At 36.5% G+C, this 24,327-nt stretch overlaps 1 protein-coding gene across 8 annotated transcripts in view; it reads left to right on the forward strand.

Moving 5' to 3' along the window:
- The window catches only part of LOC150100319 (poly(rC)-binding protein 3-like), an 874,229-nt gene that overhangs the window by 377,951 nt on the left and 471,951 nt on the right, over nt 1-24,327 (forward strand). For all 8 annotated transcript variants that reach the window (XR_016549294.1, XM_090403220.1, XM_090403223.1 and 5 more), the window contains 2 exons: nt 1,324-1,440; nt 12,257-12,385. Coding sequence is in view for 7 of the 8 variants with exons in the window: in XM_090403220.1 (XP_090259346.1) it covers nt 1,324-1,440; nt 12,257-12,385 (246 nt within the window). In the remaining variant the exon portion in view is untranslated. The remainder of the gene's footprint in view (nt 1-1,323; nt 1,441-12,256; nt 12,386-24,327) is intronic.

Genomic DNA, 24,327 nt, shown 5'->3' on the forward strand with positions numbered 1-24,327 from the left:
GCCTACATCATTTGTTTCCTCCATCACCACTAACTCTTTCTCATTTCTTCCTCGTGTCTAACGCCTGAATTATCCTTCTCATTCACCCTCCTTGATAGCAGACCTTATGGACTCTCTTCTTAACTATGGAAACTCCATATACTGCTATCTTGCAATACTCATCACCTCTTTTACTCTGCTTTCACTCTTTGCCACTCCTGTGGTCTCACTACCTCTTGTTCTGCTGCACTTTACTTCAATTTCCTCATTCATACTTTCTTTTGCTCCCTTATCATTATCTTTTGCTTCCACGTTCTTGAATTCTTTCACTCACTCAGTTTTACTATGTTTCATTTCCTTTCCGTTTTTTTCATTTATGCTATCTTCTATCTTTTTAGTCTGTTTCACATTCATTGCCTCGTGGTCTAATAATATATCACACTTCCTACAAATCCATACTTGTCTCCTGTTCATTCTCTCCCTCTCCCCCCCAACAAACACATCTCTTACACTCTGCCATGCATACATATTAGACTCATAACATCAAATCATTTTTAAAAAGTCTATGTTGTTAATGCCGCTTGATTTTCACGGCGCTCTCCTAGTCACATCGGTCTACACCCATGTGGTTGACCTCGTAAGTACCACTATTTCAACTATTTCAAGAAGGCAATTTCACCTAACGAAATGCAGAAATCATGCAGACACACTTCATTATCAAAATTAAATTGCACATCACTAAAATTCATGAAATATTGCCAATTATCACTCAAAATAGCACTCATCTTTGGGGAGCTCTTTCCAGCATTACACAACTTATGGGCTAATAATGTAAAAGAAGAAGAGAAAATGTAAGGAATTCTGTAAACTCCTGGAACTTTGAAAAGTATGAGGTTGCTCTTTAGAGAAGTAGATAGAAGAGTGGATAACTTGATGTGTTGAAATTGCATTTTTTTAAAGTCGACTGCACCAATTTTATCTGCAGTGTCCTAGATATAAGAAATAGTACTATTTTCAATCATATCGTGCTTGTCTCTTTCATGATTGTTCATACTTATACAATAATCTCTTTCATCCATATAAATTCATTCCCTCTCTGTATTCTTGAGAAACATCCTTATCATCTATATGTCTGCATAATCCTAGTATTGAATATTCATATTACACAATATCCATTTTCTCATTCTCTTATCATTCTTTCTTCTTCTTGTCTTGTAAACTATTCTCAGAACATCCTTTCTTTTCTTTATTTTTCTCACTCACACTTTATTTATAATATGTTAAATGATATTATGTTCTTTTGGTATAAAAATAAATTCTATATTATTTACCATTTTATTTTAGAGTGGTGCCAAGATAAACATTTCTGATGGATCCTGTCCAGAACGTATTGTTACTGTTACTGGCTCTACAGAAGCCATCCTTAAAGCATTTTCTCTTATTGCCAGGAAGTTTGAAGAGGTATTTATTCTCTTAAGTTAAACTTCTTTTACTCTCCTTTTTATTTTCACATTTAATCTTTTAGCATTCTTTATTTTTATTATAAGCACAAGGATGATATAAAAACTAATGTTTCTAACTATTCGACCTATTGATATATCTGGAGTGGTGGTGAGGATTTTGGAAAAATTGGTAAGAGCTCACATATAGAAATGGATTGACAGAGAATCTGTACTTTGCATTGAACAGCATGGGTTTACTAAGATAAGGTCATATTTGAGCAACTTGCTTACATTTTTTAATAATGTTACTATTCAGTTAGACAGGAGGAATGGATACACCATGATACTTTTGGACATTGGCAAGACTTTTGACACGATACAACATGAAAAACTGTTGCTTAAATTGGAGAATATGGGATTGCATTATAAAATATTAGCATTTATAGGAGATGGCTGACTGACAGATATCAAAAAAGTAGGTATATTGGGGAATGTAAGTCTGCAAGATTTAAGTCATAAGTGGTGCACTACAGGGATCAATTCTTGGTCTGTTGTTATTTCAGTCTTTGCATTAATCTTATTGGTAAGGATTTGTCAGGTGACATACAGCAATTTGCTGATTATACAAACATAGGCAGGGTACTCAGAATGTCACTGATATTCAGTACTTGCAGAATGATTTGAATAGAATGGAAAATGGCTGTCAGTCCATTGTTAATAAATCTAAAGTTCTTTGGTATAATGAGATATCATATTATATTATTACTATTATTACATGACACCTCCAAGGAGTCCAGTGACTCATCATGGGAGAGCACACTACTCCGCTAAACACAACTCACTCTCTCCCATACTTTATCTTTCAGCTACACAACAACACTATTACCATCAACACACAGTGCCATGTTGCCCTCTACCATCACCAATAGTTTTTTTTTTTTTTCTCTGTAAATGGTTTGTGTTCTCTTGGCCAATTTTCTTGTATTCAGCATGAAACACCCTGCTACCTCCATATGAGATTTTTAACTCACCTTCAGTTGAAAAATCCTATATGAAGATTCCTCTCATTGTGAAAATCAAACTTAGGTCTTTTCCAATTGATGGGGAAAATGTATTTGTTCTTCCAATTGTGCTAGAGGCACTTAATTATATTGGTGAGATTATGCAAAAAGAAATTAATCATTCCAAAGATCTTGGAATTTTGGTAGATAGGAAGTTAAAGATCACAAATGCAATGCAGAGAATAATTGCAGTGCTGAAATGAGCATTGAAATGTAAGGATAATGAAGTAATTGTGTCTGTTTGTACTGGTCTAGTTTCCATGGTGATGCTGATAAAGTGGAGAGAGTGTTCTAAGGAGAGTGTTAAAGTCGATAGCAGGATTGTGAAATACAGATTATGAAGACAGACTGAGAATTTTTGGACTGCAGACACTAGCAAACAGGAGAAAGATGGGTTATATGATTGAGACTTATAAGCTTCTGGAAGGATCATATAGGATACCAATAGATGGAATTTTTAATTTATGAAAGGTAGGGAGAGGACATCCATGAAAGTTGAAAACGAATGTGGTCAGGAAGGGGGATGAGTTCTAGATTTTTCTTTCATGGAGTGATGCATGACTGGAATGGATTGTCTTTGGAGGTCATTACACAGGTAGTGTGAATGAATTCAAGAAATGGTTAATATATTGATGAACCACTGACTCTCTGAAGGTCTCTTAATAACAATAATGATAACAGTTATTATTATTACAGACCTCCATGGAGTTTGACTCATCATGGGTGGTCTTTTTGTCACACACTCAACTTACCATACCAGCCTTAAATACATTCACATTCTCTGCTGTTGTCACACACTAACAGGCAGTGCATTCCAGTAATTTACCATGCTCCATGCAGAAAACCTGCTTCTCACTCCTTTGCTCCCACACTCCTTATACAGCTTCCAGAGATGACCACATGTTCTCTCCCATCTCCCCACTCTGTGAAAAACCTCTTCAATGTTAATCTGATAAAACCCCTTTCCAACTTTTACATGTTGCTATCATAACTCCCCTCCTCCTATCCACTAGAGACCAGACCCCCCCCCTCCTCCTTCCAATATCTTTTCATCCTTTTTTGAATTTTATATTTTATATGGTCTAATATAATGGAACCATAATCTTCTCACTTCTACAAGTCATTATCCTTTGCATCATTGCTAAATTTCTTGTGCTGTCCATGCAACTTTAGCAGTGTGCCCTCTAAATTTTAGGTCTCTATCCACCGTTTTTTTGCATCATCTGCATGCAACTGAATATTATTATTATCATCATTATCATTATTAACAGACCTACATGGAGTCAAGTCATTGCAGAAGGTCACACTTTCACATGCACAGCTCATTGTACCTCAATTTAAATTCATTCATTGTTTCTGCACTCACCACTCTCCATGCAAAAAATCTACTCCTCACTCTCCTTGCTCACACCCATCTTATATAGCTTCCAGGGATGGCCTCTCATTCTTCCACCTTTCTCTAGATATTCTATGAAAAATCTCATTCATGGTAATCTGGTAATTATTCCTTACCAACTTATGTCTCGACCATGTCTTTTCCTCTTCCTTCTATCCACTAGGCTCTGTAATTTGTATTCTCTCAATCTGTCCTCATATTCCAAATTCCAGAAACCAACTTAATCTATCATCTCTGGACTCTCTCCAACATTTTGTCATCCTTTTGAAAACCTGGTGACCAAATCTGTGCACAGTAATCCATATACAGTGGAATCAAAACATCCTTACTTCTTCAAGTCAGTGTTCTCTGCATCATTCCCCTTAATCTACTGTGCCATCTTTACAATTTTAGCAAAATGACCACAAAATTGCAAATTGTTTCTAATTTTCTCTTGTGAATACTTCTAGCATTTGTAAACATACACACTAGCTCATTTCTATTTCTATAACAAGTGCCACTAACCCCATTTCTCAAATGACCCCCCCCTCCATCCATTCCTTTCTGTCATCACTGATATTACATCCCCAGAGCTAAATGTCATCTCTGTATCCTTGACTATTTTAATTTTTCTTTTGCATGCATGCATCTACTCCTGAAACCATCATCATCATCATCACTTTCCACCTTGCATTCTCCCTGTTCACTCTGATCCCCCCCCCCCCCAATTTCTCTTTCCACTCTGTGTTCCTTCTCTCTCATTTTCTTCATTTCTGCCATTCATCTCTACATTCACAAACCCCTTCTTATTACCTTACTCTCCTCCTCTTTTACATCTCTTGCTTCCTTGGGGTTTTACATTCACTTCAGTCATTCTCTATTGCAGCAACAGTTTCTCCAACTGACTCATGCCAAATCTATTCAAATGTAGTCCATCTTTTTTATACAGCATTGTCCACTTCTCAAACTCATCCCACACATTTACAAAATGAACCCCTTTCTCCTCACACAACTTTGATAGCATATACCGTTCATAATCTTCACTCTCTTTCTCATCTCATTCTTATTATACCTGGGCAACACTGACTAACTTATGTACTACACTTATCTGTCACTCTCCTTGCATTCTTCTTGCTGCCAGTCAGATCAACTCTTTTGCTTGTGTACTCCTCTTAATCATTGTTTTAACTGCCTTGCTTATTCTATGGTAATACTTACATCTAGCAAGATGATGTACCATATCATTCAAAGAATAATCTGCTTCATTGCCTGCTTAATCCGGATCTCAAACCTGAGTATCAGAGGGATGCAGGGAATCTAGCTATTTGTTATGGAGATTTGCTGCAGTCCAATCTGAGACAAATATAGAATGTGAGCATAGGAATTAAGTGTTTGAAACAGCTGTCAAGACAATGAAACTCTTAATTAAACACTAATAAATGGTGACTATATGGAATCTGGGATGAGCTGGCTATTTTTGAAGTAGTTCAGTACCTGAAGCAGCTTATGCTGAAAGTTGTATTCTAGTAAGCTTTTGGCCACTTGTGAAAAAGCTTCAGAGGCAGATACTGTTTTTCAGGATTGGATATAAAGCAGTAATGAATATTCATCTTTTATTTTAATAAATAAAATACTATCACTCCACACACCCTCTCCTAGTAAACAAGATCATTAAAAATTCTTTGCATCTGTCCTCATCAGGACAAACTCCATCTTTTGATGCAGCCAGGAGTATAAGGTGACATGAGCCTGCAAGTTGGCTTATTTTGGATGGACAGAAAGAACTGTTAAAAAGCATCTCATCTGCCTTGAAGAACACACACACACACACACACACACACACACACACACACACACACACACACACACACACACACACACAATTATTATCATGGCAAGTCATTTCATATACATGTTTTAGGGACATCCTTTCCTAAATCAGCCAGCCTGGTTGGCCGAGTGAATAGCGTATCCGCTCTACAGCCAAAAGGCTGTGGATTTGAATCCCACTGTGGGCATGGATGTTTGTGATTGTCTATTGAAATGCCAGTGGTGGTCAGCGGTAGATGGCTTTGGTGTAGTTGCGGTCAGTTGGTGATTGAATGGTGGAGATGGAGTTCTAGAATAGGTGCCCTTCGTCGATGAGTCCTTGGATTCCCTGGAGGTGTCAAATAATAATAATTACCCAAATTTCACTCAAGTTTTGAGAGTACTTGGTCTTAATTATGACATAAACACATATAGTTTTATACATCCGTTTGCGCTTCGCAACCATATGCCTGGAGAAGGAGTGTCCTGGGTTCGATTCCCATCAACAATGTGAGGAGCTCAAGGATCTTCCTCAGCCATAGCCAAGTTAGACGGTCTTGGGCGTGGACAGCAGGGTTTTTCCACCAGTTTATCTGGTGTTTTTCATCCCACAAGCAGGCAAACCGGTTCGAGGACACACGGATTACAGTCAGGAATACTGACTCAGCCATAGGTCTGATTCATCAGCCTATTCCGGTTCCGGAGCCTGGATAAAATTTGGGGGAGGGGGGGACTAGATGGTACCATGAACTCCCTGTATAAAGGGGTAATGTGTATCATCACATGGAATTTATTTATTTATTTACATGGAAAAAGCTGTTGTCATCTGATCTGAACATTAATCAAAACATTAATTGCTGATCTGAACCTTAATCAAAATATTAATTACTGATCTGAACCTTAATCAAAACATTAATTATTGAAAGGTAATTTCTTCGTTAATTGCCTTTCAGTAATTAATTTGCATAATTCAGTAATTAATTTGCATAAGGAGTTAAAGTTTAGGCGACACATAGCAAAAGTGTCCAAAGCAGCTCATTAGATCACTTGGTTACTGAAGAATACTTGAGCCTTGATAAGACCCCATCTTGACTACTGCATGCAGATATGGGTGCCAGGCTTCATTAGTGATGAGGAAGTGGAGAGGATCCAGAGGTCAGTGACCAAGACATTAGCAGGTCTATGGAATGAACTTTATGAGAACAGCTTGAAGATGTGTGAGTTACAAAAACTGTTGATAGGCAAAAAGGGGGCAATATGATTGAGACATACAAATCATTGAGGGATTTTTACATGATAAATTTGGAGGAAATTTTCAGAACAAGTGTGTTGGTGGAAGAACTAGGGGACCATAAATGGAAAATGAGTAAGAGTGTAGTTAGTAAGGGTGTTAGAACTAGGTTTTTTTTGCTTGGAGAGTAGTGAATGAGTGGAATAAGTTGCCAGAGTCTGTTGTGGGTGCCTTGACATAAGATTAATAAGATTACACATCAAATGAATGAGTAATCTAATTAGCAAGAGATGTGTAAGAAAAGGATGATGTGGAAGGAATACCATGTGCAGGATGAAGTTATAAACAGCAGGCTAGAATAGTCATAATTGTTGTACGGAAAACAAAGTCTAAGTATGAAAAAAAACTGCTAAAGACAACCCACAAGAATTCTATCAACATGCTGCAAGTAAAAGAAAGAATGATTATGAAAGAATGACTCTTCTAAATGCAGATTGCGTGAGGGTTACAGATGCAGAAGAGATTCAACTAATGAGTGCACATTTTGTTAAAAGCTTTCAACCTGGTGTGCACGACATTAATCTCACTGCTATCTCTTTACTAGATGAAGAAACTCAGCTGTATGAGGACAAGGTATTAGAGCTGTTGCAGAAACTCAATAAGAATTTAGCAGTAGGGACTGATGATATATCAGCACATATGCTAAGAGAGCGTTCAGCTGAATTGGCTATTCCTTTGACCAGGCTGTTTAATATGAGTCTCAGAACAGAGAAGATTCTTCAGGAATGGAAAGAATATATAGTAATTCTATTGCACAAGAGTGGTGCAAAGACCAATGTATCCAACTATTGACCAATTAGTATCTCGGGAGTGGTGGTGAAGATTTTAGAAAAATTGGTTAAGACTCGCATTCAGAAATGGGTTGACAGTGAATCTCTAGTTTGCAATGAGCAACATGGGTTTACTAAGGAAAGTCATGTTTTAGCAACTTGCTCACATTCTATAATAATGTTGCCATTGAACTAGACAAGGGGAATGGATACATCATTGTTGGATCCTACTTCTTAATTTATACTTTGGATCCGACATGTTAGTCACTATGATGTTCTTAAACAAAATTATAAGTTGCTAGTTGATTTCTAATTCAATATAGAGAAAATTTATATTTATAGACTGCGCCACTCTATATCTGAATTAGTTCAAGAATTGAAGAAAAAATCTACTCACAACTATCCTCTTTTATATGATGTTATTATATATACTGGCTGAGTATATTTAACTTACTTAATTTTCTCGCTTTGGTTCGAATATTTTATGAATGGTGTAGTAAAAGAGATTCAGGCAAAATACAACTTTTCATTAACAAAAACAAACATTTAATTTTAAAATCATAAATTTTACACTTAACTTCAAATCAGTAATTAAGATATCACAATCACTTCAGCTTTTCCGATAAGTACAATCAAACTTTGACAAGATAAATCTGTTATCTCTATATCACAGTCTTTTCATAGTTCCTTAAGTTCCAAATACAATAAAAATTTGCAGTAATACCTCTTCATAAACAGACACTTTTAATTTTATGCTTCTTTTAATTCTTCGCGATAATTACTGTTAACATCAGGGAATTCTAAGATGAAACTCACACACTTCTCTGAACAGAAATATTAAAGTTGGAATAATCTTACCGTTAATCTTCTTCCTTCATCAACATACACACAAACACTTTTTATAACTGTAAACACTTTTAACAATAAACAGCACTCATTAAAATAAATCTTCTAGCATTAACTGAATTAATTTACGGACACAATACATATAATCAGATGTTCTTGTATGAAGCACTACTGATTACTCTTGAATTAGGGCAATACACATTAATTCTTTAACTTGGGGTTTTATATGTACAGATGTTCATTCCTCTGGCATTCAAATAATTCTTTAGGCACTATAATTCTAAACACCGCTATCATTAAACACAACCCTGTTGCCTCTATTTATTCTCTAGTTACTTCTTACTATGCTTCACGTTTCAATGTGTCCTTGAAAGGTCGGCCCTGAAAATAAATCTCAACTAAAATATCGCTAGTCATTCAGTAATCACTCAGCTATCTTCCGTTGCTTTATTTGTTATTCAGAAACTTATTAGCTAACTGCTTCTCAACTTGTAGACTTTATTTAGTTGCTTGAGTGACTTGCCGACTCGCTATTATCGCACTGTGATTGCCGAATGCCCGATTCCAACTTAATGCCAATCCTTCTCTCTCTAATAAATCTCTAATGCTCTAATCTCCTAATGCTTTTTTTCCCAGCGTTCCTCCTTTTTATATCCATTTTTCCCGCCTAAATTCTTCCCGAGATCTCTTTAACTTTCCAGTAAACTTTCAGCATTTTCAATAAACCTCCTTTTCACATTCTGTTCCAATTCTCACGCTCGCTTACTTACATGCGTCTCCATGACAACAAAACAAAACATAAATTGAGCTATTACATAACGTTAAACTTTCACAAACAGGAATAAATAGAGAATATTTACATTTCAAATAATGCGCAGTTAAATTATCAAATACAAGTTCTTATAATATTAACATAGTAACAATTAAAATAGCTTAATAATATTTTATCACAGAGTTTTTCTACTATTAATACATACGTTCTTGATTAAATAATTAAATATTAGATAAAATTAAAGGTAGTTATATGAATATTAAATTATAAACAAGTGATTTACATTAAATAATGTTTACAAATGTAGCCTTTGCCATGGTGGATTATGTTGGATTCTGAGGAGAGTATTAATAATTTAAATTTCTCTTCATTCAGAATCCAACACCATGTTACTGTTGGATTTTGCTAAGGCTTTTGACAGAATACAGCATGGTAGATTGTTGCATAAATTGGAGAATATGGATTTGGGTTATAGAATATTAGCATGGATAAGAGGATGGCTGACTGACATATCAAAAAGTGGTATATGGGGGATGTGAATCTTCAAGATTTAAGGTAACAAGTGGTGTACCACAAGGATCAGTGCTTGGTCCACTATTATTCAATCTGTATGTTAATGATATTGGGAAGGATTTGACAAGCGACATACAGCTTTTGCTGATGATGCAAAGATAGGTAAGATAATCAGGAATGCTACTGATATGCAGTACTTGGAGAATGATTTGAATAGGCTGAAATTGTGGGCATGGGTAAATGGATGTCAGTGAATGTAAAGTCATTCACTTTGGCATGATTAGATATCCAGTGTCGTATTATATTGGTGGGATTATGCTTGAAGAAACTGATGAGGCTATGGATCTTGGAGTGTTAGTAGATAGGAAGTTAAAGCTCAGCAGTCATGTGGCAAAGATTGCAAATACAATCAAAAAATAATTGCAATGCTGAAACGAACGTTCACATGTAAAGATAAGGATGTCATTTTGCCTCTTTACAAGGCCTCAAAAAGACCTCACTTGGACTATTGTGCACAGGCCTGGTTTTCGTTATGATTCTGATATATTGGAGAGAATGCAAAGGAGAGTGTTAAAAATGATATCAGGATTATGGAATACTGATTATGAAGACAGATTGAGATTTTGTATACTGCAGACACTAGCAAACAAGAGAAAGAGGGGTGATATGGTTGAGACTTACAAACTTCTGAAAGAGTCATACAGGATTTCAGTTCAGTATTTTTGGTATTTTTCAATTTATGGAGGTGGGGAAAGAACAAGAGGGCAAGCATCCTTGGAAGCTCAGAATGCATTTTGCTAAGAAGGGGAGTAAGGGCTTGATTTTTCTCTCATAGGGTGGCGTGTGATTGGAATGGATTGTCATTGGATGTTCTGAGTGCAAGCAGTGTGAATGCACAAATAAGTATGATGGCTGGTGTGTGTGTAGTATGTGGTCTCCCTCGATGAGTCTCTGACTCCCTGGAAGTCTCTCTTAATAATAATAATAATAATAATAATGACTGTGAATGAATTCAAAGCAAAGTATGATAGATACTGCACAAATGTTAGATGGTTCTTGGCATGATGTTTACGGCCTCGATAATTGTTAGAAAACAATTGTTAGAAACTGGTACAATAGAACAAGCAGATGTCTGGCACAAAAACTGATTATAGTGAACCATATGATTTTTCTAAGATGGTTCATTGTCAGGAGTGTAATATGCATGAGATCACGACTGATGGAATGCAAGAATTGAAGAATGAAAAGTAAGATGAGAAATGAGATGAGGCATATGCAAAATAACATTAGGCTTTTTGGTGGATATGAATGGAAGAGTGCAAGATGGTTAAAAAGAAGTGTCAGTCAAGTAGTTAAAGAGTAGCATAGCTTGGAGATTGGTAGATGAGCTGGTGCACAGGATCTGGTTTCCAGGAGGGAGGATCATTGCTCTGAATATGAGAAGCAAGCATGCAATGGAGTTAGTGGTGGATTGGAATGAATGATTTAATTGAACATAGGGAGAATGTGCAGAATGATATCAGGAGATTATTGAGGAGAGTGAAGACAACAGTGTGCTAAGATGAGTATTGTATCACAATAATGAGTTGAAACAGCAAGCAAAAAACCATGAATGATATGCTAGCAGAGTTGCGTGAGAAAAAAAGGAGTGCAGTTTGATCTGTGAAATGCACTTGAGGAACGAACGGAATTGTATAAAAGAGATGGATTAAATTTAAATGGATTTGGTGTAAATCCATTTAAACTGGAGAGACTGTTGCTAGAAAGAAGTGTAATGAGTGATGTGAACATGGTATTAGCAGAAGTCAGAGGTAATGTAAATGAGCAGGAGAGGTGATCAGGTGAGATCAAAGTGTTTGTGAATGGAGATGAAGGTAATGTGAGAGCAGGAATGAAAATTGGATAGAAAACCAGGGTTTAGGAGGTAAGGAAAGCAGATTCTGGAAACAGATATTGGGACAAAGGATAAAGGTGAGCAGACAGCTGGTGTGGAGAAGTTGCAAAGGGGTAGCATGGGTTAAACTGGTTATAGACCAAGAAATGAATTGCTGTGCCTATTTATGAATGCCAGGAATATCTGAAATATTTTAGTTGACTTTTATATATATTTTATTTTTAGTATTGATTCCATTATTAGATCAGACAGAACTGTTTTGTAGTACTATATTATAATCTATTAATGAGCAAATTTCAAATGAATTTTTACTTCTTAAATTCACTAACCTAAAGACAGGTCAGTTATGATATTTAGTTTAATTATTCTCACTTAACATTTATGAATTACTCGTAGAAAAATATGTATTTAATATTTAAATGGATTTGGTGTAAATCCATTTAAACTGGAGAGACTGTTACTAGAAAGAATAATATTATAATATTTTCCTTGTTATATTTATAGGACTTGCAAAATAGTGTTGCTGGGACAAATGTTCCAAAACCCCCAGTTACTTTGCGATTAATTGTTCCTGCTAGTCAATGTGGTTCTCTCATTGGGAAAGGAGGCTCCAAAATAAAAGAAATAAGAGAAGTAAGTATCCCTCTGTTTCTCTGTTGTTGCAATGCATTCCCTTCTTTGTACTAATCTCTTTTATTTTTGCAAACTACTCCTTGTTTTATTTCAGTAAAAGAAACCTAAATAATCAACTATAACAAGATATATTAGAGCCTCTGCAGTCCAATCAGTAGTGACAGTACCTTTTGAATAAAAAGATCCCAGTCTTTCAACCAAAGGGCACTGTCCCTATTTAACTTTATTTAGAATGAAAGAACATTTGCAATAGCTTTTCATCTGAAGCAAGTTAGCTGATTGTGGTAAAAGAGGGAAAGTGACCCAGTAACTTGCAGTTTACAAATATAGTGTGATTAATCCTAGCCAACATTTTATTATCATAGTATTAATTCATTTATATGAAACCAAGTTACTTGGTTGTGACAAGCCATTGAGCCTAACATGTGAGGAAAAGTGATATGATATAGCTGAGATGTGATATAGCTATATCACATAAGTTCTTGTTTTTTTTGTACAGTTTTTTTTTTTTCTTCACCCAAATTGAAATAACCAGAGTTAACAGTAATTTGATGAGCCATTAGATATCTTTGAGGTACTGGGAGTTTGATGAGTTCACGAGTCTCCTTGTAGGAATTCATGAATAGATGTTGCATCAAAATTGATCAAGTCCAGGTTTTTTTTTTTAAATAAAAATTTTGTATGATAGTTGTTAAGTGCATGAGTCATTAAAATTTGATGGGCACTGTCCATTATTATTATAGAAGAAATCATAATACATTTCTTGCTATTAATGTTCAGACATTAGCATTAATGTCATTCAGAGATTATGGAGGAATCATTAAGTTCAGGAGACTAGAATATGTTGGGAATGCTTTTCTAAGCTTGCCATATTCAAGAGAATATTGAATGACAGCCAAGCCATGTTCTTAACTTAACTGACTGCTGTTATATTTGTAATAATTCTTACTTATGAAGGAATTGGTATTTACACATTTCTTTTATTTGTTACTGAATAATACTTGTGCTGTTATTAGATAGCCTCATGTATTTATTTCATCTCATATAGAAAGCAGATGTTTAGCCAAAACAATTAAATTGATAATATTCTTATATCAGCAACAGTCATTTGACACAAGCATTATCAGCCTACAGATAGCCACTTTCAGATAATTACTTAGTACAATGTACAGTACAGACAACTCGCATTATAGCAAACAACATTATAGGGAACTTGCTCACTCTAACAAACCAGAAAGTCCCTGCCAAAATGCCATAGCATCAGTGCTATAATAATGAAAATTCACAGCAAACCTTTTACTATAACAGGATATTTGTTTGTTTCCTGTGAATTCACTGTAGGGAGAGTCTGCTATAGTGATTAATAAGCAGTCACTTCATTAGGAACACATTGCTTTTTAATAATGTACTGTTGTTATAACATTTCATGATAACAGTTATAGCTTTTCAGTGTGATTCCTGTGATTCTTAATAACCATCAGTTATTATGAATTAAAGAAAAGGATATTTTCATTTTCAAATTTTTGTAACTGTTACTATGATTCATGTCAACATTTCTGGAACGAAAAACTATACAAAAATTAGAATGCAAGTAATAATTTACTAACTAAAATTAATTTATACTTGTCTTCACTTATTGTGTATTATTAAAGTGCCTCTAATAATGCTAGGTTATAAACAATTAATTATAGTCAATAAATTATTTATTTGCATTCTAGTTCCTATTCTTAGATTTTTCTTCCAAAAACTTCAACATGAACAAAAGAAAAAGGATATTGAGGAGATAACATAGGTTTATTATAGAAAAATTTCATCACTAAGAGGGGAAAAATAATATATTAATTAATTTTCTTGCTTCAAATATGCGTGTTGTTCTACATTTGTAATATTATAAATATACAACATTAAACTGTCAAAATTAAAAACTCTTAAATATTTCAGTAAGTTCTCAACATACATTGAACATGTTTTCCATCTTCATTCAATCTGGAATCATTTGAAATCAATGAATTAAAAAAAAAACGAAAAATAAATTTTAAAAAATCTATAAGCATGTAATTGCTATGTAATTTCTAAAACCATAATGAACCAACTTTTACCCATCGTTCTCGTTCAGAAGAAATACATGCAGGCATAAGCATTGTGGCATCTCTTAAACTGGTTTTGTTTGTTCAGCAGATAACATGAATACTCTCCAGGCAATAGACTGCTGGTTCGAATTCCACTTCGGGTGTGAATAAATACTTGTCAATGTCTTTAGGTGATAGATGAATTTCCTTGTCATGTTAGACCACTACCTTATTTGTTTGGAGGCCTAAATTTACTTCAGAGAGTTCCATGTTTGGTCACTAGAGCAGAATTCTGGTTTATATAACCGTTAGCGCATCTATGATACTGAATATGAATTGACTATTGGAGTTTGCAGCCTTTAAGAGGTGGAATTTACATCAAACAGAACCTCCCCCTAGAATTGCATGTATATTTGTCTATTATCAGTGGCATGATAAAACCTTGACTTTGAAAGAAATTAAATTATATCAGGATGCCATATCAAGGTCAGGTGCTTGCTGTTCATGACATGAGTAAAAAAATGAATAATGAATTACCCAAAATTATTTGGAGTCAGCATTCTTAGTTTATAGAAATATGAGCATGTCACCTCACCTAAGAGATCCAGTGAAGACCTAGAAGGGTTGCACAGGTATCTCAGCAGTGATATGAAAGCGATTATTATTATTACACCCTCCATGGAGTCAGCAGATTCATCGTGGGAGGTTCATTCAACTGACACATATTTATCATACAGAACCTTAAAATCCTTAATATTCCTTGAATTAACAACACATTCTGGTAATGAGTTCCATTCTCTGACTATTCTCCATGTAAAAAATCTACTCCTCACGCCCTTCTTCACCACATTTTTACACAACTTCCAGGAGTGACCTCTGGTTCTTCTCCTCTCACCATATACTCATTTTATAATCCCCTCTGGATTAATCTGACAAAATCTTCTCACTAACTTAAATGTCTCTATCATATCACCTCTCTTCCTCTTATCCACCAAACTATGCAATCCACAATTCAATATTTCTCCATAGCCAGCATTCCAAGGTCCAGATATTGTCTTAGTCACTCATTTCTAAACCCTCTCCAATGTCTCCATATCACATTGAAAACCAGGTGACTAGATCTGAGCACAATAATCCAAGTGTGGTTTGACTAGTGCCTTTACAGTGGCACAACACTTCCTTATCCTTACATGTTAGAGTACTTCTTATCATAGCAGCACTATGATATGCAGCCTTTGCAACACTAGCAATATGCTCTCTAAATTTCAGTCTGCTGTCAACCATCACTCCCAAATCTCTAATCTCATCCACTTCCTGCAGTACGGCACCATCGATATAGTACACAGCCTTATATTTCTGCACTCCAAAATGCAACACCTTCCACTTATTGATATTAAAACTACAAACCCAATCTTTTGTTCAAGTAAAAAGGTCTATTCAAATTTTTCTGAAGGGAATTAACATCAGCAGTGCTACTTATAATTCTTCCTAACTTTGCATCATCAGCAAATAACTGACGATCCCCAGTGACATATCTCATTTACAAATCAGTTAAATAGCCGGGCCCAAGAACAGAACCCTGAAGCATGCCACCAGTTAACCTCCTCTTTTGAGACACTGCTCCATCATACACAATCTGCTGGTATTGTTCAAAGAGTTATTTCTCTGATCCATCAAACCAATATACTATCTATTCCAGTCCTTTGCAGCTTGTATATACCAACTTTTCATTATTATTATTATTATTATTCAGGGGCCTCCATGGAGTCAAAAGACTCATTGTGGGAGGTCCTTCCTAAGAAACACAAAGTCTATCAAGACTCATTGAGGGGAGGTCCCCCCCCCAAGAAACACAAAGTCCATCAGGCAATGCATACCATGGCTCAACCACCCTCCATGCATAGAAACCACTCCGCACCCTCTTGCTCACAGTTTCCTTTTGTAACTTCCAGGGATGGCCTCTTGTCATCACTCCCTCCTGCTGTTCAACCAAGCGAAAGAACTCCCCAGTGTCAATCCTGTAACCACCTCTCAACAGTTTAAAAGTCTCAATCATATCACCTTCTATCCACCAAACTCTGCAGTCCACATTCCCTCAGCCTATCCTCATAACTATCATTGTACAGTCCTGAAACCATCTTTATTATCTGCCTTTCCACAGTTAATTTATCCCCTTCAAATCCTGGGGACCAAATCTGAGAACAATAGTCCAAGTGTGGTCTGATTATGGTCTTATACAACGGAATGATAACTGTTTTATTGTTTTATCTCTGCAGGTCAGTGTCCTTCTCGTTATTGCAGCAATCCTCTGTGTTATCTTCACCACCTTTGCAATATGTCCCCTAAATTTCATGTTTCTATCAATCATCAACCCCAAATCTCTTGTCTCCTCTACTTCCTCCAGTATAACTCCTCCCATAGAGTATGCAGTGTCCCATCGATATTTCCCAAACCTCAAGATCTTACATTTTGCTGCATTAAACCGACAATTCCCCATTCATTTGCCCATTTATCTAGCTTATTCAAATCCTCTTGCAGGGCTGCCACATCTGCACTATTACTAATAATCCTTCCTAGCTTCGCATCATCTGCAAACAACTGAATATCCCCTTTCAATCCACTGACAATGTCATTGATATAAAGGTTAACCAATATAGGTCCCAGTACTGAGTCCTGTGGGACCCCACTTGTAACCATCTGCTTCCTTGAAACTGCCCCACCATACACAACAACTCTTTGATACCTATCGGACAGCCAATCCTGAATCCTGTTGACCAATATGACATTCAGACCCATGTGCTGCAACTTAAATATCAGCTTATCATGTGGTATCCTGTCAAATGCCTTCGCTAAGTCTAAGAAAATGGCAGTATATGCCTTTCCCTCATCTAATGCTCTTGTAACTTTATCATAAAAGGCTAGCATATTGCTAAAACAAGAGCGCCCCTTCACAAATCCATGTTGACTCTCACAGATAATATTACCCTCATCTGCCCACTGCTGTATAAGGTCCTTCACTACTTTCTCCAAGATCTTACTAACTAATGACACACAAACTGGCCTATAATTAGACACTTCCAATCTGCTACCACCCTTATGCAATGGCACTACCTTACCTTCCTTCCATTCCATCGGCACCTTATGGCTCCACATCGGAGCCAGGTCAAAGGCTCTGTCAGTTCCCTGGCACATTCTCTCAAAACTCATGGTGAAATACCATCCAGTCCACAGCTTTATTGACATCCAGAGTACTCAGTATTTGAAACACACTCTCCTCGTGTACCTCTAAACCTCGAATCTGCACTATCCATCTAGTATTAAAACTGACTCCTCCAGGATGAAATACTCCAGTAAAGTGGTCATTGAATATTCTGCTATGTCCTCTGCATCAGTCACTCTATTCCCATTTTTATCCCACAATATCATTCTTCCACAGTCATTTCTCCTCCTACTGGCCACATATCTAAAAAATTCCCTAGGATTTTCTTTGCATCTTAGGGCCAATCTCTCATATTCCAGTTCCATCTTCCTTACCATAGTAGTCTTTCTTCTGGCCTGTGTCTTATACTCTTCATGCATCTTCTCTTCACCTGTCTCTTATATCTCTTTCATAGCCTCTTTGTCGCATGCAATTCCTGTTTAATATTGTTTGTCATCCACTTTACTCCAAATTGTGTCCTCTTCTTCACTCGTGGTATACAACTTACCATTGCTGCTAACGAATATTCTTTCATAATTTTCCACGCACTAATGATATCCTGACCTTCCAATTCCTCCCTCCATGAAACTTCTCCAAATTGATGTCTTAGACTATTATAATCACCTGCCTTATAATTCCACATACGTTCCCGTCTCTTTGATACTCCTGCATATCTATTCATTTTCCAAGTCAAAACCATATGGTCACTCTCTCCAACTGGTGGGAGAGATGTCCTCAGTTATTATCAACTCTTCTGATGCTATAACCAAATCCAAAACTCTTGAACCTCTTGTTCCCTCTATTACATGTTGCCTAATACATTTGTCCCTCAAGAATTCTAGAAATTCCATTCCCTTATTGCTATATGCATCTTCTTCTCCTCAATTTATACTAGTGTAGTTAAAATCTCCCATAACAATCATTCTTCTTGCACTTTTGCAAAGTCTAAGAATATCACTGAATATGATTCTCCCTTATCTAACACACTTGTCACATTATCATAAAATGCAAATAAATTCCTAAAACAGGACCTACACTTTACAAATCCATGCTAACCATCATGAAGAATGCTGTGTCCACCAACCAAATCCTGTATTTTATTCCTTACCAATCTCTCCAACATCTTGACCACAATTGCAGTTATACAGACTGGCCTGGAGACTTCTGTCTTAGAACCATGCTTGTGGAGTGGTACTATTTTGCCTTCTTTCCACTCCTTAGGAACCCTACTCACTGCAAGACTTTCATTAAATAACCATGTCACAGGGGCATAGCCAACTGTGATGCACATTCCTTAAGAATATGTTGTGATATGTTTTCCATTCCCATAACCTTATTCACATCTAACGCAACCAACATCTGATACACCTCTGTTTCTTTCACTTCTAATTCTCCTAATACTTGCCTCTCTTCTATATGTTCCACCACACCATTTAGACCAGTACGATATACACTGATAAAGTGCTTGATCAATAATTCCACTATATCCTTTGTAGCTGTTAGTCTGCTGCCATGACTATCCACCAATCTTACTATGCTATAATTATTCTTCCTCTTGCTTGCCATGTAGCAGAAAAATTACCTTGAGTTAACCTTGGCCTTACCAGCCAATCTTCTCTCATACTGCACCTTTTCTTTCATTACCGTGCTTCGCCTTTCTTGCTTGCACTTTATACTCTCCATGGAACTGATCACCACCTTGATCTCCACCAACTGCATTGTACCTCCTTTATAACATTTTCTTTTCCAGCACAGCTTGCTTAATTTCACTGTTCATCCATTTCACTCCTACTCTGTTTACCCACTAAACCCTTGGTATGCAGTCATATTGCTTTTGTCAGATATTGCCTTGTGAATTTCCATGCATTGTCAACATCTTTTTCACTCAGCTCATCTACCCAATGTACTGATGCTGACTATAGAGCTTCCTATAATCACCTGCTTTATACTTCCACATGTATCCGTTTTTGGAAGTAACCTTTTCTTATTTCATCACTTCCCAACCAAGTACCTCATGATCACTCTCACCAACCAGCAGCAGTGTCAACAGCATTTCATTAACAGCTACATCTTGTGAAGTTATTACCAAATCCAAAATATTAAAGCCTCTATGAGGGTGGTCTGAAATATTCTCAGCCTTGACCAGAGATGGCAACACTATTGGCAAAATTTTTTTTTCTAAGTTAGTACATCTGTCATGACTTACATTTCACATGGATGTTTATCCATGTGAAATGTAAGTCATTCTATCAAGTACCGGTAGTTTGTTTTATACAGCTGTCTGAAGCAAAAATGTTGTCTGTATCCCATGAAATGGATAAAATTGAGTATCGTGCAGTTATAAAATTCTTTGTGAAAGAAGGTTTAACGCCAAAAGAAATTCATTCGAAGTTCATAAAAATTTATGCACACTCTTCCTTCATGTTCGACAATTAAGAAATGGGCTGCCAAGTTTAAATGTGGCTGTACCAGCCTTGAAGATGATCCACGTGAAGAATCCAAAAAGTGTAACAACTAGAAATCATTGATCAAGTGCACGATATGGTATTGGATGATCAGCAAGTCAAAGTGTGTGAAATTTCTCAGACTATAGGCATTTCAAAAGAATGTGTAGGATATATTTTGCATGAAGAATTGCAAATGAATAAGCTTTGCACAAGATGGGTGCTGCACTTGCTCACAAAAGATCAAAAACGCACTTGCATCAAAATCTCTGAACAGTGCTTGGAGCGTTTTAACAAGAATAAAACTGATTTTGTGCATCGATTTATTACTATGGATGAGACTTGGATTCATCAGTAAACAGCAGTCAAAACAGTGGACAGAAACTGGTTGTTCAGTGCCAATGTCAGTTCCATCAGCAGGAAAGGTCATGGCATCGGTGTTTTGGGATGCTAAAGGCATTTTGTTTATTAATTATCTTGAAAAGGGTAAAGCAATAACCGGGTAATATTATTCTGATCCTTTAACCAGACTAGACAATAAAATTCGTGAGAAAATACCCTGTTTGCAGAAGAAAAAAATCTTCTTTCATCCGGACGATGCACCTGCCCACAGATTTTAGCAATGGGAAAATTAAGGGATCTGCACTATGAATTGTTGGAACATCCACCCTATTCCCCAGATTTGGCTCCCTCTGACTTCTATTTCTTCCTAAAACTAAAACTCTTCCTCGCTGGTCAGCATTTTTCTTCGAATGAAGAGGTGATTGCTGCTGGAGAGGGGTATTTTGCAGATCTTACTGAGAACCACTACAGGGATGGGATAATGGTGCTGGAGCATCGTCTTAAGGGAGATTATGCTTAAAAAAATTTGAAATTATAAATTCGTTTTTTCATTGTTAGGCCGAGAACTTTTCAGGCCACCCACGTAGTTGATTCATTCACATGTTGCTTAAAATACTTATCTCTCAGAAATTCTACAAACTTGCTTTCCTTGTTCCCATACACTATCCCCTCCTTCCAGTCTATATTCCTGTAATTAAAGTCTCTCATTATCTGAGAATTCAGAGAGCCTAAATGGATTCATGTTAATAGTAAGACACTACCTACTCTTGATTTCTCTGGAGAGGCAGCTGCCAATGAACCAATTAGTACACCATGACAGTCAATAACATAGACTGTTTTTGTGTAAAAAATCATTACAGATCTGTAAACTGTTAACTGTGAAATGGATCGAGTAATCATGCTATACACTTTTAATGAACATTCAGAGTTCATAGGTCTGAAGCTTTATTTATCATTCTTTGATTATTCATGTTTTCACATTTGCATGAAAGTGAGGTGCTTCAGCATAGATGCTCCTTCGCATCATTCTCTCCTTCTCCCCCTCCTTCCCCAGTATTTCTAGTTTCTATAATTTTGCACTTCCTCCACTCTCATTCATGTGCCTGGAGAAACAACATTTTCTTCGTTTAATTTCTGGTGTGGAGACCACATGTTTCTAAATATAATAGATTTATGAAAGCATGTGGTATTCATATCAGAAATTAATGGAGATTTGCTAAACCAAAATATTCATCAACAAACAAAGTTTTCTCCAGTGTTGGTTTCTCCAGACCCTTTCATATGGTTTTTGTAAATCAGATATGCTCCATACATCTGAGAACCATTCCATTCTGCACAACCTACTCAATGTTGTATTTGCAATCATGGGCTTTGTTTTTTTGTTTGCTCTTATATAAAATTATTATTCTTATTGTTTATTATTTCCTTGGCATCTCTATGGAGTAAAGTACTTATTGTGTTATACACTGCAAACATGAAGTAAAACACTCATTCAGGTGGCACTGCTAACACATGAAGATGGAGGCAACATGTGGTAATAGCAGTTAAAAAAAGATAAGCATTAGTATTATGGAAAGATATTATTTTGTGACAATACTGGTTTTTCAGTTTGTGCTATTCAAATTAACGATTTCTTTGTATGATTGTGTGGTATTTGCTTAGGATTTAACTGTCTCAGTATTGTCTTCACATGTGTCGATTGTATTCAACATGGTGGCTGCAAGTTTTGTTTTAGTTTTACACCTTGCCCACCACCATTTAAAGACTACATTCTTTGAAGCTTGCTATGCATGTGATATGTATGTATCCTGCTTAAAAATGTGGCAGGTGTGAGATGGAAATGTGTACGTGTGCATGAAATTTAGGCATTGTGAGACCTAAGCGTTTTGTTCTCGGGATATAACGACAACAGAGATAATGCTTTGGAAATGGTTGATTTTCAGTTTGTGCATGCCAGTGGTGTGTTGGAGGTTGGAGAGAATATCAAAAATGACAGTTTGTCTGATAGCTATGATTGTGTGTGTGTGTGTGTGTGTGTGGAGAGAGAGAGAGAAATGGAATTGCAGAGAAGATGGAAGGAATGAAGATCTTGGGAGGATAGAGAGGATGGCTAGTGTAGGAGAAACAGGAGTAAGTGTAAGAGAATGGCATGAGAGAGGATGACAAGCCAATGGGAGAGACAGAGGACAAGACGAAATTGTAGAACTTTGAGAGGGTGCAGGAATAGGGCATCAGAAAGCAGGGGAGAGAGGAAAGACAAGAGAATGGGAGAGAGACAGCGGAAGGAAGGAAACTGCAGAAAGCTGAGAGATTGTAGAAGCAAGGGATAGAGAGATGAGAGGGAGGAGGGAGAGTGGGAAAGAAATTAGAGAGGGACTGAAAGCCATAAGAATCAGGGATGCCAGTGAGAGAAGAATGAATGAATCTGTTCAGAGTGTAATGTATGGAGATCTGATGATTCAGGGTGTGCAGAGTAGAGTGCCAGTGGAATGTTTGGTAGGATGCCTGTCGTGCCTGGTGGAATGATAAAGAGTGTGGCAATGGCAGTGAAGGGGGTGAAAGTGTGGAGGATATGATAGAAGTGGGTGGGACAAATCACTTGAGGGGTAGTGGAAATCATGTAGCACGAGATTTGAAGTTGATGTTAGACATAGTTCAACAGAAATGCTTCCGAGGAAAGATTGTAAACATGTTGTCCTGGTATAATAATGTGGAGAGGAGGAGAAGAGCAGTGATGACGAATGAGATGATAGTAAAAATGTGCAAAAAAAGAGATTTGGAATATGTTGATGCTATTTTGAGCATACAAGAAAGCTGTATACAAGAGATGTATTACATTTGAATTCAGAAAGATGCAAGCATTTGGAGAGACTGTTGTTTTCTGAACAAGTGAGTGTGTTGGGACAGGGAAACTAGATTGAACAGGTGGAATGTTACAGAGATAGTCTTGTGGGGATAATGACTTGAAAAATGAGGGGGTGTACACTATACTGTGGAGCCAGGTGGAGTATGAGGAGAGTAATAATGACTATATGAATACTGGCAGTGCACTGATTTTTCTGAAATAAAGAGAATGAATCTGTGGTATTGATTGACTCATTCTCACTCATTTCACAGGTTGTTGGTATCAGTGAAACTCAGTTAACTAAGAAAGATGTTCTAACAGAGATAGAAATCAAAGGGTATAGCATATTTTGACAGGATAGGGAAGATAAATCTAGATCAAAAAGACAATAAGGCAAGGGGACTAGATGGAATTTCACCATGTGTGTTTTAAGGGAATGTGCTATTGAACTGACTGTATTATTAACTGGACTATTTAATGAAAGTCTTGCAATGAGGCAGGTTCCTGGAGAGTGGAAAGAGGGTACCATTATGTACCATTTCATAAGGGTAGTTGTAGAAGAATAGAGTTCAGTTGTTAAGATTTTGGAGAAATTGGTATACAGAATTGGATAGATTGAGGATAATATTATTTATGTAGGCCAGTATCGATTTGTTAAAGGGTGCTCTTGTTTTAGTAATTATATTGTTATTATCTAAGATTTCCAGGGAGTCAAGAACTCATCGAGGGAGGCTATAAATCAACCAAACCAGCTATCATACTTTCCCTTAAATTCATTCACACTACTCCTAAGAACAAATTATTTCACTCACTCACTGCTCTACTCTCTGGGAGAAAAATCTAGCTCTTACCCCTTTCTTGACTGCAAGTAAATTTAACTTCCATAGAAGCCTCTGTGTTCTCTTCCCATCTTACATATAATGAAAAATTTCATCAGTTGATATCCTATAACACCCATTCGAAAGTTTATAGACCTCTATCATATCACCCCCCCTTTCTCCTGTTAACCAGGATCTGCAATCCACATACTCACAATCTGTCCT

Source organism: Typopeltis vanoorti, chromosome 13, assembly GCF_054136105.1.
Source record: "Typopeltis vanoorti isolate ZY-2024b chromosome 13, IOZ_Tvanoo_1.0, whole genome shotgun sequence".
Lineage (NCBI taxonomy): Eukaryota > Metazoa > Arthropoda > Arachnida > Uropygi > Thelyphonidae > Typopeltis > Typopeltis vanoorti.